At 37.3% G+C, this 13,932-nt stretch overlaps 1 protein-coding gene across 17 annotated transcripts in view; it reads left to right on the top strand.

Moving 5' to 3' along the window:
- Window positions 1-13,932, top strand: part of PUM1 (pumilio RNA binding family member 1) — a 117,287-nt gene that overhangs the window by 39,356 nt on the left and 63,999 nt on the right. For 12 of the 17 annotated variants that reach the window (XM_032495723.1, XM_006176168.3, XM_032495727.1 and 9 more), the window contains 2 exons: window positions 8,099-8,207; window positions 9,180-9,358. The exons of 3 other annotated variants lie outside the window; for them this stretch is intronic. In XM_032495723.1, the coding sequence (XP_032351614.1) occupies window positions 8,099-8,207; window positions 9,180-9,358 (288 nt within the window). The remainder of the gene's footprint in view (window positions 1-8,098; window positions 8,208-9,179; window positions 9,359-13,932) is intronic. 2 more of the 17 variants (XM_032495724.1, XM_032495736.1) reach the window with 1 other exon arrangement.

Genomic DNA, 13,932 nt, shown 5'->3' with positions numbered 1-13,932 from the left:
TAGGGTGTGAAGTTTAACAGTCTGTTAGTGTGCTTATTTTAAAATGCCTTGTAACTGTATTGGTTTGATTCCTGATAGGTTTTTCTTTTTAATCTTTTCTTTCAGGGCAAAGAATGTCTTTACTTTTGTTACTCCCAGTAGTGACTAATGAAGGCTGTGCATTTTAGGGTATGCTCAAGTAATACTTTACTTTTTGACATCAGTGAGTACTTCAGATGCTAAAAAATGTTTTTTTCAATAGTCAGAGAAGCAGTATAGGTTTTCCAGATGTGGGAGACAAGATCAAATCACCTCATATTGGCCAAGCCTAAGTGGTTTGTGTAATTTCACCCTTAGTGGTGGAAGTGTTATTAAAGGACATCAGATGCAGCTATTAACAGTGGTTATTATGAAAAGTGCTTAATAACCCCAGAAAAAATATTTTTAAAAAATCTGTTAATTTTATATACTACATAATTATGCAAAAATTAAACTTTTCTTTCATAAAAGAAATGTATTACATTTCAAAAGAGATATTTAGTTGAGAGACTGTTAATTTGGAAATTTGGTTTTACTACTAATCATCTTGCCATATAGGCTAAAATATTTTTTCTGGCAGGGAGTAATTGGGTTTATTTATTGGTTTATGGAGGAGATACTGGGGACTGAACCCAGGACCTTGTGCATGCTAAGCATGCACTCTACTCTTATGAGCTATTCTCTCCCCTCTTAGGCTAAAAATTTTAAGCAGTAATTACTGGATGCTATATTGTAATGCTGCCTAGTAATGAAATGTGAAAAAATTATAGCAGATGTTGATTCTTAGACAAGTTTTTTGTGATTTGAATAAAATGAAATAGAACAAAAATGTTTTAACATTTAAAAATAATCTTGACAGTATTAAGTATTGAGTAACTGATTAAAAAAAGAATGCAGGACACTTCCTTAATTAGTAGATACATAAATGGGAAGTGAGAATTTAGAGGATCATGTTCCTTAAACCTTCTGGAAGAGAAAGTAAACGAAAATGTCTTCCTTATTTTTTTTTATATACTTAGTTTTAATTTAAAAAATAATTGGCTTGTATTAAACCATTGAACATTTTCAACTTTCCTTATTTAAGCTAGTTTGTTTTTTAAGCTACAGTTTTCAAAGTGGGTTGGAACTTACCTGCTTGTGTAAAAATATTTGAAACATGGGATGTGAGATCTCAGTTCCCACTAACTTTTTTCATTTTGAAATTATGTTGAAGTGAAATGTGTCTGCTGAAGAGAAAATGCCTTATTTATTTGTGGTGAATTCTGTACAACCATGATGTCAATTTTTATTTTTTAAAAATCAATTCAAAATCATAATAAATTATATTTTGTAACAAATTATCCATAATCCCATTGCACCAACAAGCACCTATTTCAGTTTTTATTTTTCTTTCCAAACTTGATCCAGACATGAGAAGCAGTCTTTACATGTACAATTTTGGATTTTGCTTTCAAATTTAATATTATTTTATAAATACTACATATAGTCGTTATAATTATTTTGAATGAGCTCACATTATTGTATACAGCTACCTTATTGAACATTTGGTTTGCTCCCAACCTTTTTGCTCTTATGCTTTGGATGTAGAGGTTTTTTTCTTTTGATTTTTTTTTGTTGTTGTTGTTGTTGAGATGAATTCTCAGGAATGAACATGACTCTTCAAGTGTATCTTTCAAATACCCTTTCCAAAAGAATTGTCCTAATAGTGAATAGATGTATGTACTTTTAAAAAAAAGCCTTATAAAGAATATTGGTGTATACTTTTATATCTGAACTGTTTCTTGTTAAGCTTTAGTCACTTGCGCAGTTCACAATATTTATTATGAACTATATCATTTGATTTCACAACAACCCTCTATGGTAAGGAAGGTTAGACAAATCCCCTAGGGCATTGAGACTTTTGAGAAGGGATTTCTGAAAATTAGTTTTCAGTCAGTTTCTACTGGAACATGTGACAGTCAGTGGTTACCAATAATACATCTTTTCTTTCAGTCAGTGTTGAGTGGCCATATCTCTGAGTTGATGTCAGGTTCTTTTAATGTAATGAGAATATTTACCAAGGGATTAAAAATTGGGGTGGGGAGCTGTATCTTACCAGCTAGTTAAGATAATCAGGTATTTGACTCCTGCATTGGTTAAATTCCAGTAGAAACTAAGCTTGTGTTGGAAGTTGGAATATGGTCAAACCTGATCACACTTCCCAGGCTGTAACATCCCTGTGAATAGTACTCCTTAAGAAGCCAAATTTCTGCTCTGAGAGACAGCTCTCTGTAGCCTATGTTGAGTGTGTAAGCTCTTATTACCTATTTTATTCCTCTTGAGTAGAGTACTTTGTTGGAGCGTCCATCATAAAGCCACATTGATACTTGTGTATGCAAATATTGTGTCCTGTCCTTAATAATCAGCTTGTCTCTTAGTTTCTGCAAAACTGTAACTATGGTTCTTCTTGCAGTGTTTTCTTAGGGCTCTGAATTTTATGGAATTTACACTGAAGTCGGCTGGGTGACGTCCTCACATCTGCTGAGTAGACAGGAGCATTTTACTGGCTAGCCATTTGTAGTGTGAAGTCTTTTGGTTACTCTTGTTTTTAAATAATAGTAGCAGCTAATTCTTTGGTAACTCAGAGTTCAGCATTGTACTACTCTTTCACACACTATTATCATTTAATGTTAATAACAGTTCATTTTTATAGGTGAGAAAACAGTCCAGATGGATTGAATTCACATAGCTGGGATTTGAAACCAGATTTTTGTTTTGTTTAAATGATTTCAGAGTGGTTGTGTGTGCTTTACCACTATATTACTTCTTAAAATAAGGAGCCTAGAGATTCTTGATGTTCTCAGCCCTCTATTTTATTGTCTCCACCTCTGTTTAAAAGGGCTCTTAGTAGGAGTTAATGTGGTGATTGATTGTGCAAGTGTAGCTTTGTGTATTGTGTTTTTTGTTAGATGATGAATGAAAAAAGGTGTTTCCAGATAGCATTTAGAGGTTTCCCAAGTGGCTAACATTGTAAACCAGTGCTTGATTTCTGCTTTGTTCTTCAGAAGCCTCATGAATAAGCTTACTGATTTCTTTGCTTCCCTTAAGTCTTTTCTTTTACAAACCTGTGGTTCAAGCTGGGATAAGTTATGTGTGTATTTCTCCCAAAGACTTGAGAACAGATACTTTGGAGGGGCAATTAGGAATGCCATTTAATGGGACAACACAGGGAAGAGTATAAGGTATGTTGTATCTCTGTGGAGGATGGTAAGACCTGCCAAGCCCTAGTTCTCAGTATGTAGGTCTTGAAAGGGACACTGATCACTAATTCAGAGATAATTGGATTATAGAGCTGACCTACATGAACTAGAACCATAAACTATTAAAGTGTAAAAACCAAAATGCAGTTTACTGATTTATAAGGAGAAATAATAACTCTCAAGTGGACAGTATAATTGTGTTCAGTGATCAGCGTGTTTGGAAACCAGAAGCAAGCAAAGTTCTCCTAAAAAGTTTGCTTCGTAAGCAGAGTCTGAGCCAGGAAAGTTACTCTCCCTGTTTTTAGTGGCTAGTGTAACCATACTGTTACCTAGCCTGATGCATGAGTTGCTTTTATAAGGACAGACTTGTTTGTGTACCATATGCCTTCTCCATAGACATGCATACTGGTTAATACTGTCTACATCTGACTCCCTGGGTATCCTTTGCTTTTGTTGGACCAATTCCTATCTTCCTTTATAATTGTCAAATCTTTTAATCCTCTTATCGCTAATCTTTCTTGAAAGTAAGTTTTGCAAACTGCTGCTATGATCTGTTTGTTGTCCTGTCAGAGTAATCTTTATTTCAGGTTCTTGATGGGGTAAGCAGTAACTGCCTTTTCATACACTAGTTGAAGTTAAATGTTTTGTGATTGAATTTAGGTGTGGCTTAAGTGAAGGTTTGGCAACTCCTAACATGGGTTAGTGAAGCAGAGTGTTTTAGCCAATGCTGTGAATGATGTTCCCTCTAGAGGGGTTGAATCTGAATTTGAAATGACAATTGGCTATTAATCACCATTTTGTTTTATATTCAGTAGATTATAGCCCCTTTTAATATGATCAGATTCAAACAGTATAGCTCTTTTTAATGTGATTGGATTCCAACAGTGTCTTTATTTCAGATGACTCTTGAATATGTGATTGCTAACTAATTCTCAGTAAGCTTAACATAACTAAGTCCATTTAATTCTGCAGAATTTAAAAAGCCAGTCATTTTTTAATACAGAAGGGCTATAAGACAAAATAGGGGAGAACATAAAATGGAATAGATGTAATTTTTCCAAATTCAAAACCACTTGGATTTTGGATATTAGAAGTGGAACAAGAAGTGCTTCTTGAAAGCAGACTCTTAAAAATGTGTTTTAAATATAAGAAAACTCTCCCATGTATTCACAGCTATACTTGTTACCTATTGCTACATATCAAATTATCCTAAAATTTAGTGGCTTAAAACAACTGAATTGTTGAAGCCTCACAGTATCTATAGGTCAGAAACCCAGTCATAGCTTTGCAGGTTTCTCTATTTCAGGGTCTCTGCCAAGCTGCAATCAGAATTTTAGCTGGGGCTGTAGTCATAACGAAGTTCAACTGGGAAAGGGGCTGCTTCTAAGATAACTCAACATGTTTGATGTCTGGATTGTTTCTCACAGGTGGTTAGACTGAGGGCCTCAGTTCCTAATGAATCAGTCAATGTCCAGTGACCTCTCTTGGTTCCTTGCCATGTGGACCTCTCTATTGAGCAGCTCACAGTGCAGCAACTAGCTTCATTAAAGTGAGGGTGCAAGAGGGCATGAGACAGGAGTAGAAGCAGGATGGAAGTCAATTTTTTAAATGTAACCTTGCAAGTGACACCCCACCACTTGCCTTGTGTTATTCCTTAGGGGCAAGTCACTAGGTCCAGCCCATGGTCGAGGGAAGAGGGGAAATTACATAAGGGACTGAGTACCAGAAGGCAGAGATCATAGAGACTCATTTCAGATGCTATACACTGAGGAGTGGAGATGGGTATGTTTTGGAGGAAAGAGAAATGCTAGGTTCTCTCTAAAGTCCAGAGACTTTGAAGAGCTTTGCTAAGTTTGCTTTGCTAAGTTTGCTTCTGTCCTTGTCCAGGTATCTTGATTCAGTAGTTTATTTTCCTTCCCATTTGCAGAGCACTCTGCAAAAAAACCATAGATTCCACCTTTTTTTTTTCCCCTTTTCAGAATTAGCGTGCTACCACTGTCTTTTCCCACGTCCTTTTTCTTTATCTCTTACATACTTGCCTTTTCAATTCCTGCTGTTTTCATTGATAATAGTTAATTGATCTTCTTGCTGCTACTTTGCCAAAGCATATGGAGTTTTAGTATTTTGGGGGCTGCCCCTAGCATCTCTTTAGGATTTATATTTATACATATTGTTAACAGTGGGAGACAGTTGCCTCTTGGTATCTGACTAAGGTCTTGAATTTTTTAGTGTGTACTGTATTCACTGTACTGTGTCATTTTATATAAGGAACTTGAGCATCCAAGGATTTTGTATCAGGGAGGCTCCTGGAACCAATCCTCCATGGATACTGAAGGATGACTGTATTCCTTTGAGACTTGTTGCATCTATTACTATTTTGAAGTACAGTCTCCATTTTTTAGTGCTTTTCTACATGTTTGTTACATTGTTTCCTTTTGAGAGAATTTGGCCTGGAAACAGCCTTGCTTATGTTTACGTGCTTTTGCTGTCTTTGCATGTTATGACAACCTGGCAACCTATAGTGAAAGATGACAGGATCTCAGAAGTCATTTTTGAAGCCTTGTGTTCAAGGGCTGCTGCTTTTAGGAAGCAGTTTGACAAATTATGGACAGACTATATTTGCACATGGAGGCTGATACTTACAGAAGTATGAGTTTTGAATAAAGATTTCCAAATTTCTGTGGAGAGGGACGAGCACTGTAATGAAGGTATTTGATCACTTTTGCTCTTTTCAAAATATGGAGACTAAAGTTAACCAGCAAGAAAGGTGTCCCTTGTGTTGACATTCTTTCTTCTGGTACCCAAGGGAGAAGTTGATGTGCACTCCTGTTTGCTCACACTCCCTGCAAAATACAGGAGAAAAACCAGAATGTTAGTTGTAAAGGATACCCTTTCTTAGGGAAAGAAACTTTATTTGTAGTCTTACATGATAGAGCGTTTTTGAGATTAAGAGGAGAAAAAGAAGTTTAAAAAACAAGAATTCTTGAGTTGTGCTTGAGTAGTTCACATTAATTTTCAGTATTCCTTCTGTGGTATACAGCTAATTTTGCCTTGGCATGATGCCACTGAAAACATTTATTGAGAACCTCCTATGTGGTGGGCATTGTGTTCGGCACTCATAAACAATATCTCTAATCTTCACAGCAACCTGAAAAATATTTCCTTCATCAGTACAAAGAGAATGAGGCTGAGGGCAGTCCTGCATTTTGTCCTAGGACACATCACAGTTGTCTAGTCCAGGGCCTCCTGACTCCACTGCTTAGCTGTGGTCTGGGCTCTTCCTCCCTTCCATTCCACTCATACCCTCAAGTTAACAGACCAGCTGTGTCATTGTTTCTCTCCGAGAGTGAGCCCTAGAGGCCTACCAGGAATTGACTGTTGATAACTGCTCATCTTCAAGTAAACCAATGCATCTGCAATTAAATGTCAGACCAAAATGTGCCTTTTGTCATGATCTTCTTGGACTAGAAAATGACAAATTAGGGCCTGAAGAGAAAAGTGTGTGGGAAACTGCATTGGTCCAGGTGATAACCCATATCTGCCAGATAGTTTTATAGAGCTGGAGTACATTGATTCTGAGAAACCCAGGATTTAGGTTTGGAAAGCTGATTTCATTTTAGTGAGGGCAAAGTTGAGATACTTCTCTATTGTCATTGGGTTCTGGGTTATATAAATAGGAAAGGTAAACCTTGATTGTCACGTAGGAGAGCAAAATGTTTGTACTTTCTGGTTTTTCATTCTGTTCCTCTGAGAAGTTCAGCGAGCCAGGTGTGTTCTTTTATGCTCAAAAACAGTAGTTAAGTACTGTCTCAAATTTCTGACTTTCTTGTCTGACTAGTAGCAACTGAAATGAAAACATAATTAGAAGAAATGAGGGACATTTTAGTGAGTAAAGCTGGGTGATAATGACCAGAATGAAGAATAATGGGATGCTAGTGGAATTTTACTTTGCAACCCTGGTCACTAATACTTTGATCTTGGGCAAAACTGTTCTGTTTGCTTGAAGGGTACTTTGCATTTATTTGGTTGAAGCTCATTTAAAGTTCTTGTACTGGTCTAGGGCCAGTGATGCCTACATTTCTATGAAGTATGGAATGTTTTGCGCAGTCTCTGTAGTGGTGTTATTAAGTATTCTTAAAATTGATTGTGCTTAGGAGATTTTTATTTCCCTTCCATTAATGAGGGAATACGTGTTCTGTCTTTCCAAAATTTTGGACTAGGTTAATGTTGTGGTTGGGAAGTTGTGGTGTATGGTTTTTTTTTTTTTGTTGTTGTTTTTTATTGGTTTGTTTTTGCTTTTTCTTTGTGGTGATGAAAGTGTTTTGGTTAAACAGAATCTCTGTGTATGATGGAGGTGAATTTTGCCTCTAGCATTCCATAGCTGGGATCTGAGTTCATATCCCAGCCTGAGTAACTTTGCATGGTCAGTTAATATACAGATAGGCAGAAAAAGTGTTTTAGTAGTTGTAGGTACTTTCTTTTTCAGTAAGAATCTTCTTAGTGAGCAGTTAGCTAACAGGTCTAATATGAGTCCCCCTAGCTCCCTTTAAAAATCTTGGCATAGATTAAGTGAATAATTCTAGATATTTAAGCTGAGCCTCTATTGTGATGGATTGATCTGTGGCAACCCCCCCCCCCCCCCCCCCCGCCAAAGGCCTCTTAGTGACTTTTACCAAATATATAGTAGTACTCTGACCACAATCTCTGTAGTCAGAACACTGATTAAACACCTTCAGGGCACGTTGAGCATCTTCAGTACCCTTGTCTAAAAGAAAGTGTTGACTGCTGTACTTTCATCCTTTGTGAATTCTTTAAAAGCATCTATTATTTTTAATTTGCAGCAGCTCTTGCCAGGTAAAAAGTTTTGGGAAACAGATGAATCCAGCAAAGATGGACCAAAAGGAATATTCCTGGGTGATCAATGGCGAGACAGTGCCTGGGGAACATCAGGTAATCTAGATCTAGCATCTGTACTGTGATTTATGCCTGTCTTAGAGCTCCTTTCCTCAGCAATTGGCAAGTCATGAATTTTACATCAGCGACATAAGCATGTCAAGCAATGAACTATCCTGTAGTATAATTCATGAAGGAGCTTGTATGATGTAATTTATTAAAACATAATTAATACAAAATCAAATCTTCAATATTTTATTGAAGTGCTAGCCACAGGAGATTGGTCTTATTTGAAATGACCATAATTTCAGCTATAACTTCTTGTTCTGTACTGCTGTCAGCATACTTGGAATTAGAAAATCCCTGCCTGCCATTTGAAGTTCATGTTTCTTTCTTCTCCCCTTGCCCCTGTGTACTGTGTATGGGGTGATCTATCTATAAATGTGGTTGGGGCCAAATCGTCACTGGGTGTGGATGCTCTACTGACTGACTACCCCTGAAGAGGGATGGGAGAACTTGTAGAGGCAGACACTCTCACAGCAGAAAGAAATGACAGATGATAGGAAGGGAGGAGATAGAAACCCCAAAAGCTGATATGCTGTGTTACAGCACAATATAAGAATGGAACCCCAGATGACAGTGAGTCATATGAATAGATCAAATTATGTTGTTGTTTTTAAAAAGGGCAGTAAAAAAATTCACATTTTGTTTTAGTAATATTACCCATAAAATGTGTTAAAAAATTCTGCTACTTGAAAAGGGTAAGCATTAATTTATGCACTTAGCTAGATAAGCCAATTATGTGAACTGCTGTATTGCTCTGCTATCCTGCATATATGAGGGATGTGTTCCGTTTCCTTAGCTTATGCAGAATATTAGATTTAGGGAAAACATACAACAGGAGGTTTTCGCTCAACTGACTACGGCAGGTTTCTTTATTCCCAGTCATTGGTTTATCCATGAGACATCACTCGTAATTTGTTTGAGCCTCTGGCTGCACTGTATCATGCTTGTGTATCTTTTTTGTAGATCATTCAGTTTCCCAGCCAATCATGGTGCAGAGAAGACCTGGTCAGAGTTTCCATGTGAACAGTGAGGTCAATTCTGTACTGTCCCCACGGTCGGAGAGTGGGGGACTAGGCGTTAGCATGGTGGAGTATGTATTGAGCTCATCCCCGGGCGATTCCTGTCTAAGAAAAGGAGGATTTGTAAGTTGGCTTGAGGAACTTGTTCCTATCTCTCTCTCTCTTTCCCTACCCTCCTCCCCCCCAAAACAAAACGTGCCTGTTTAGTTTCCTTAGATATTCACAGCACTAATTGCAGGGTTTTAAAAAACACTTTTATTGCAGTTGGATCTCAGGCAAAGCATAGCAGGAGATGTAAACTAAACTTTTTTTTAAAAATAGAGAAATAATGTTTTTTGGGGACTCATTGATAGTAATGTGAGGTAAGAACTGAAATCTAGGTATCAGTTCATTGGTCTACCAGAAAACGATTTTTAGTTTAAAACAAACAAACAAAAATTAAAAGAGAGGGAATTAACACAGAACTGAAGGTGAGGTGTCAGTAGAGAATAGATCTGTGAGTAATGATTTGCCAATACCTGACGATCCTTAAAATGGATCAGATATGTGGGGTCATTCTTGTTTTTGCTAGGTGGGCTTTAATTATGAAATGATCTGTGGCCCTCTTTGAATAGCTTTGCTTCTCACACTCAGCCTGCCAGGAAATTAGAAGTTCTGTCAATTCTCTATCTGCAGTTTTTTTGAGATTTGTCACCGTTGACTTCTCTGATGCTAAATTGTAGTCAAAGTGGCTTCTCTGACTGCAGCCTCTTGCTTTTTTAAGTCTTAAGCAGTCTTTCTCAAAACTAGTTCTTTCTTATACCATTGACTTTAAGATCTAAAAGTCTTAAGATGCATTTCTGTTTGAGTCTTCCTCATTTTGTATTCTGTGACTGGTTTTATATTTCAGGCCACAACTAGAAAGGCCATGAAAGTCACCCTGAATCTACCTTCCTTCCTTTCCTCCCGACTCAGCTTGTTTTGTACCTTTTCAAAGCCCTTTATCCCTGAAGTCTTTCTGGGTTAATACTATCCTTTGGCAATCATTAAACAGGCCTTCTCTCCCCGAAATCATATTGATAATTTTACCTCCATAACTATCTTACAACATTTGTTGTCAGTATTTTTATTGACAGACATCTTGCTAGAGGCTTGATCCTATTTTCCCAATTCCACTTGAAACTTCTTTAGAGTAACAGTAGTACATTTTTGGTGCAGCTTCCTTAAGTGTTCAATTCTTTAATATGTTAGTGGATGTTAAATGAATGATTGTTGACTTGGGAGGAAGAGAACAGGTGGCATCTAGGTAACCAGAATCCTCATGGAGTTAGCTTTATTCTCGGCATTCAAAGATGATGCTTCAACAAACATTGACACTTGACATGTGGCCGGAGCTTTTAATTTCACCAAAAAAAAAAAGTGAAATGAACTTATTTAAGAGACTGGTTTGGACTTCTCCCAGCTCCACACCTAGAAGTTTGGTATGAGGAATTTAGCCAGAAGAGGATCTTTCATTTTTATGATAACCCTTAGAAAGATCAAGGGACTAAATTGGGCTTTTGTCTTGAGTCTTGCATTCTAGCTGTTCCAAAGCTGGCCTGATTACTTCTGGGTCTTTTGACCCTGCAGAGACATAGGTCAGGTTTAGTGGCTTACGGATCAGATTGGAAAAGACTTCTTGTATTTGAACCTTCCCAAGAGAGTACTTGGGAAGAATAAGATCTACCTTTTGGAGGTGAGGAATGGGATCACACAAAATGATCTTTTGCTGGTTATCCCTTGGAAAGAGTGGTGTTACTTCTTTCAGCTTATCCCCAGCTCACCTTTTTCTTACCTCACTCTTTCTCCATCTCATGAGTGCAGATTTCTCAGAGGAAGTGCTGCCTTCTAACTTTCTCTGCCTATAGGGGATAAGTTAGTGTTGTGCATAGGTAAGTTGTTATTGTGTTGAACTGGAACCTATATGACTCTTGCCATGAATTCTCTGTTGTGTGTAACAAGTTTCGAAGTCTTGGGTGTTAGCCATGAGACATGTGCCAGAGTTACTGTGAAGTTTGTAGGAGGCAGAAGCATAATTGGAATTAGGAGAGAGATAAAATGCTGGGGCTGATGTATTATTTTCTCCTGTTTTTACCTTTTGAAACAAATATTTCATTAGTTAATCTAAAGCTGTGTCTTTGTATTCAGTACCTTGTATTTAGAGTTGTAAAATGTGGCTTACTTTCTTGCTTGTCTTGGGGTGACTTTTAGCTCCTTTATTGTCACCAGAGGAAGTTAAGATCTCAGAATAGAGGTCAGAAATTTGAACTTTCTAAAAAGCAATTGAATTACTGAGCTTCTGAGGTTTGCATAAGGATAAATGAAAATTTTCCAGATCTTTGTTCCAACTTCTTTTCAGAAGGAAGGTTGTGGATAATGAAATATTCTCTCATACTTTGACTTTGAGTTGCACCTAAATGGTGATACAGGAGGACTGATCAGTGATATCAAACCACCACATTGGCATATCCAGTCTTTTGGTGGGTGGAGAACTGAGAACCAGTGAACTACTTTATCAGCATTTTGGTTATAGCCTGATGATCCTGTACTTCACCAGACTTTGCTCTGTTGGTTAGGATGACATTTGGCCAAAGCTCTTGTCATGGAAACGTGAATCACTTTTTGATTGTTAGGGTATGCATACATCTTCCTGGAAGAGCTGAGCTGCGCTCCCCTCCCCCCTTTAAAATCTGGTTTGTCATTTAGAGTTCTGAGGTCAGAGGCTAAGAAGGCCAAGAATATCTGCTTCTTCGAGATAATTATTCTAAAGCATGGTAATTGGTGGTTTATGGATCAGAGCACTCAGATGTATTTATTTTTTGGGTGGCTGTACCAATTTTACCTCCAGTAAGCCAGGGAGAAACCTCATTTGAATACCCTGAGAGCTGAAAACATCGTCTGATGGCATAATAAACGTAGACTTCTAAGTACCAATGGGCTGTTTTCAGATACTGGCAACAGATCACACATACTCTGATTAACTTTTCAGTTAAAGTTGGTTTAGAACTAAAGTAATCTACTCTACTGTGGTGTTTTCATTTTCAGTAAGATTGTTTCATGGTTACAGCTTGAGTGAAGGTGTTTAACTCTTTGTCTAGCTTTCCCAAGCCTCTCTTAGGTTCATTTTGATTGTACAAATGGACACAGTCATTTTGTCTTCTGCGATGAGTACTTGCAGGCTGATGATAAGAATCTAACAGCAGTGTTTTCTTCTCAGCACTCACTGTAAATATTTGGTAGTATTCCACGTATGAATCAGAAACTTCACAAGTAGCAGTTTTCAGAATAATAGAAAAACTCAGAATACCAGTTAAATCAGAGTCAAGTCTTTCAATTTAATTTATTTTCTTTTTGTATCCTTTATTTTATTTATTCCTGAAATAAGACAGGTCCCCATCCCCACATCACCCCCACACCCCTGAAAAAAAAAAACCCTTAAAACAAAACAAAGCATAGTTCAGAGTAGTTACCAAGTCACATGTAACTGCTGTATTTTGAGGGCACTGGGTGAAGTTACCCACCTAAGGACCTTGCTGTTGGTCTTTTGGAATACCGCTGATCTTCACGTAGGTTGAAGCCAGTCATAAAAGTGGATCGTAATTTCTACTTTTCTGGTTTATGGTGCCTGGGGAAATGAGAAGACCATTTTCAGTTAGGGTGAAGACCACTCTAAATTTGCAGAAGAAAGATTTTTAGAAAAAATATCTGAGGAAGGCCTTTCTGTTTATCTTAGAGACTGGCTACTTTCTGACCTGGAGGATGCATGCACACTCCTAGCAGTTTACTTGGGTCACAAAACTTGATGACTTACTTTTCTAGTTTCCATTCTGTTTATTTTAGGTAGCCAGTGCCACTTGAATTGATCTTGTTTAAAACCTTTGTGCAGTGTAACACGGGTTTGAGTCTCAGCTGGACTTTAATGTCCTCATTTGCAAAGGGGGGATAATTAAAAACTCATAAAGTCTAATTCACATGGCCATGTAATATATATATGAAAATGCTTTGTAAATCTTATAAAATCTTGCTCCACAAAGTCCATAGGTCCATATCATTATCAGCACCTGGGGGCTTAATAGAAATGCAGAATCTCCGATTCTACACTAGACTTACTGAAGCAGAATCTGCATTTTGACAAAACCCTTAGTTAATTTGTATACACGTTAAAGTTTGATAAATACTGCTATATAAATTTCTTGAAAGATTAAGTTACCAGGATGCTATGGATCAAACTCAGAAACTTTTATCTCAGGGTGGAGTCCCTTCAGATTTGAGCTTCCCATGGACGAGAAGTCTGTGCTCTTTGCAGTGTCAAGCTATTAGACACTGACTAAATAAAAATTAAAAAAACATAACTTTTAGAAAATCTTTTTTGGTTTCAACTCTTTTCTTCCTCCTGGATCTGGTGGTTACCCCAGTGAGGGGAACATGCTTTTTACCTTTCTTTTCTGTACAGCAGAAATTGGGTGATCATATACACAGTGCCTGGTATAATCCACATCCCACTGTTTCTGAAGTGCACACCTCCTCACTTTGGTTCATTTTGAAATTGGGATGCAATGTTATAATTCAGTTGTCACTGTTTCCTTTTTAGCAGCACATAAAATGATGGTATGTCATAAATTAATGGTGTCTCAGATTTGATGAAACATAGTAATTAGTAGTGACTTGATTCTGTACAC

This window comes from Camelus ferus, chromosome 13 (genome assembly GCF_009834535.1).
Source record: "Camelus ferus isolate YT-003-E chromosome 13, BCGSAC_Cfer_1.0, whole genome shotgun sequence".
Classification (NCBI taxonomy): domain Eukaryota; kingdom Metazoa; phylum Chordata; class Mammalia; order Artiodactyla; family Camelidae; genus Camelus; species Camelus ferus.
The sequence above is the reverse complement of the archived record's forward strand: the minus strand, read 5'-3'. Positions and strand labels throughout refer to the sequence as shown.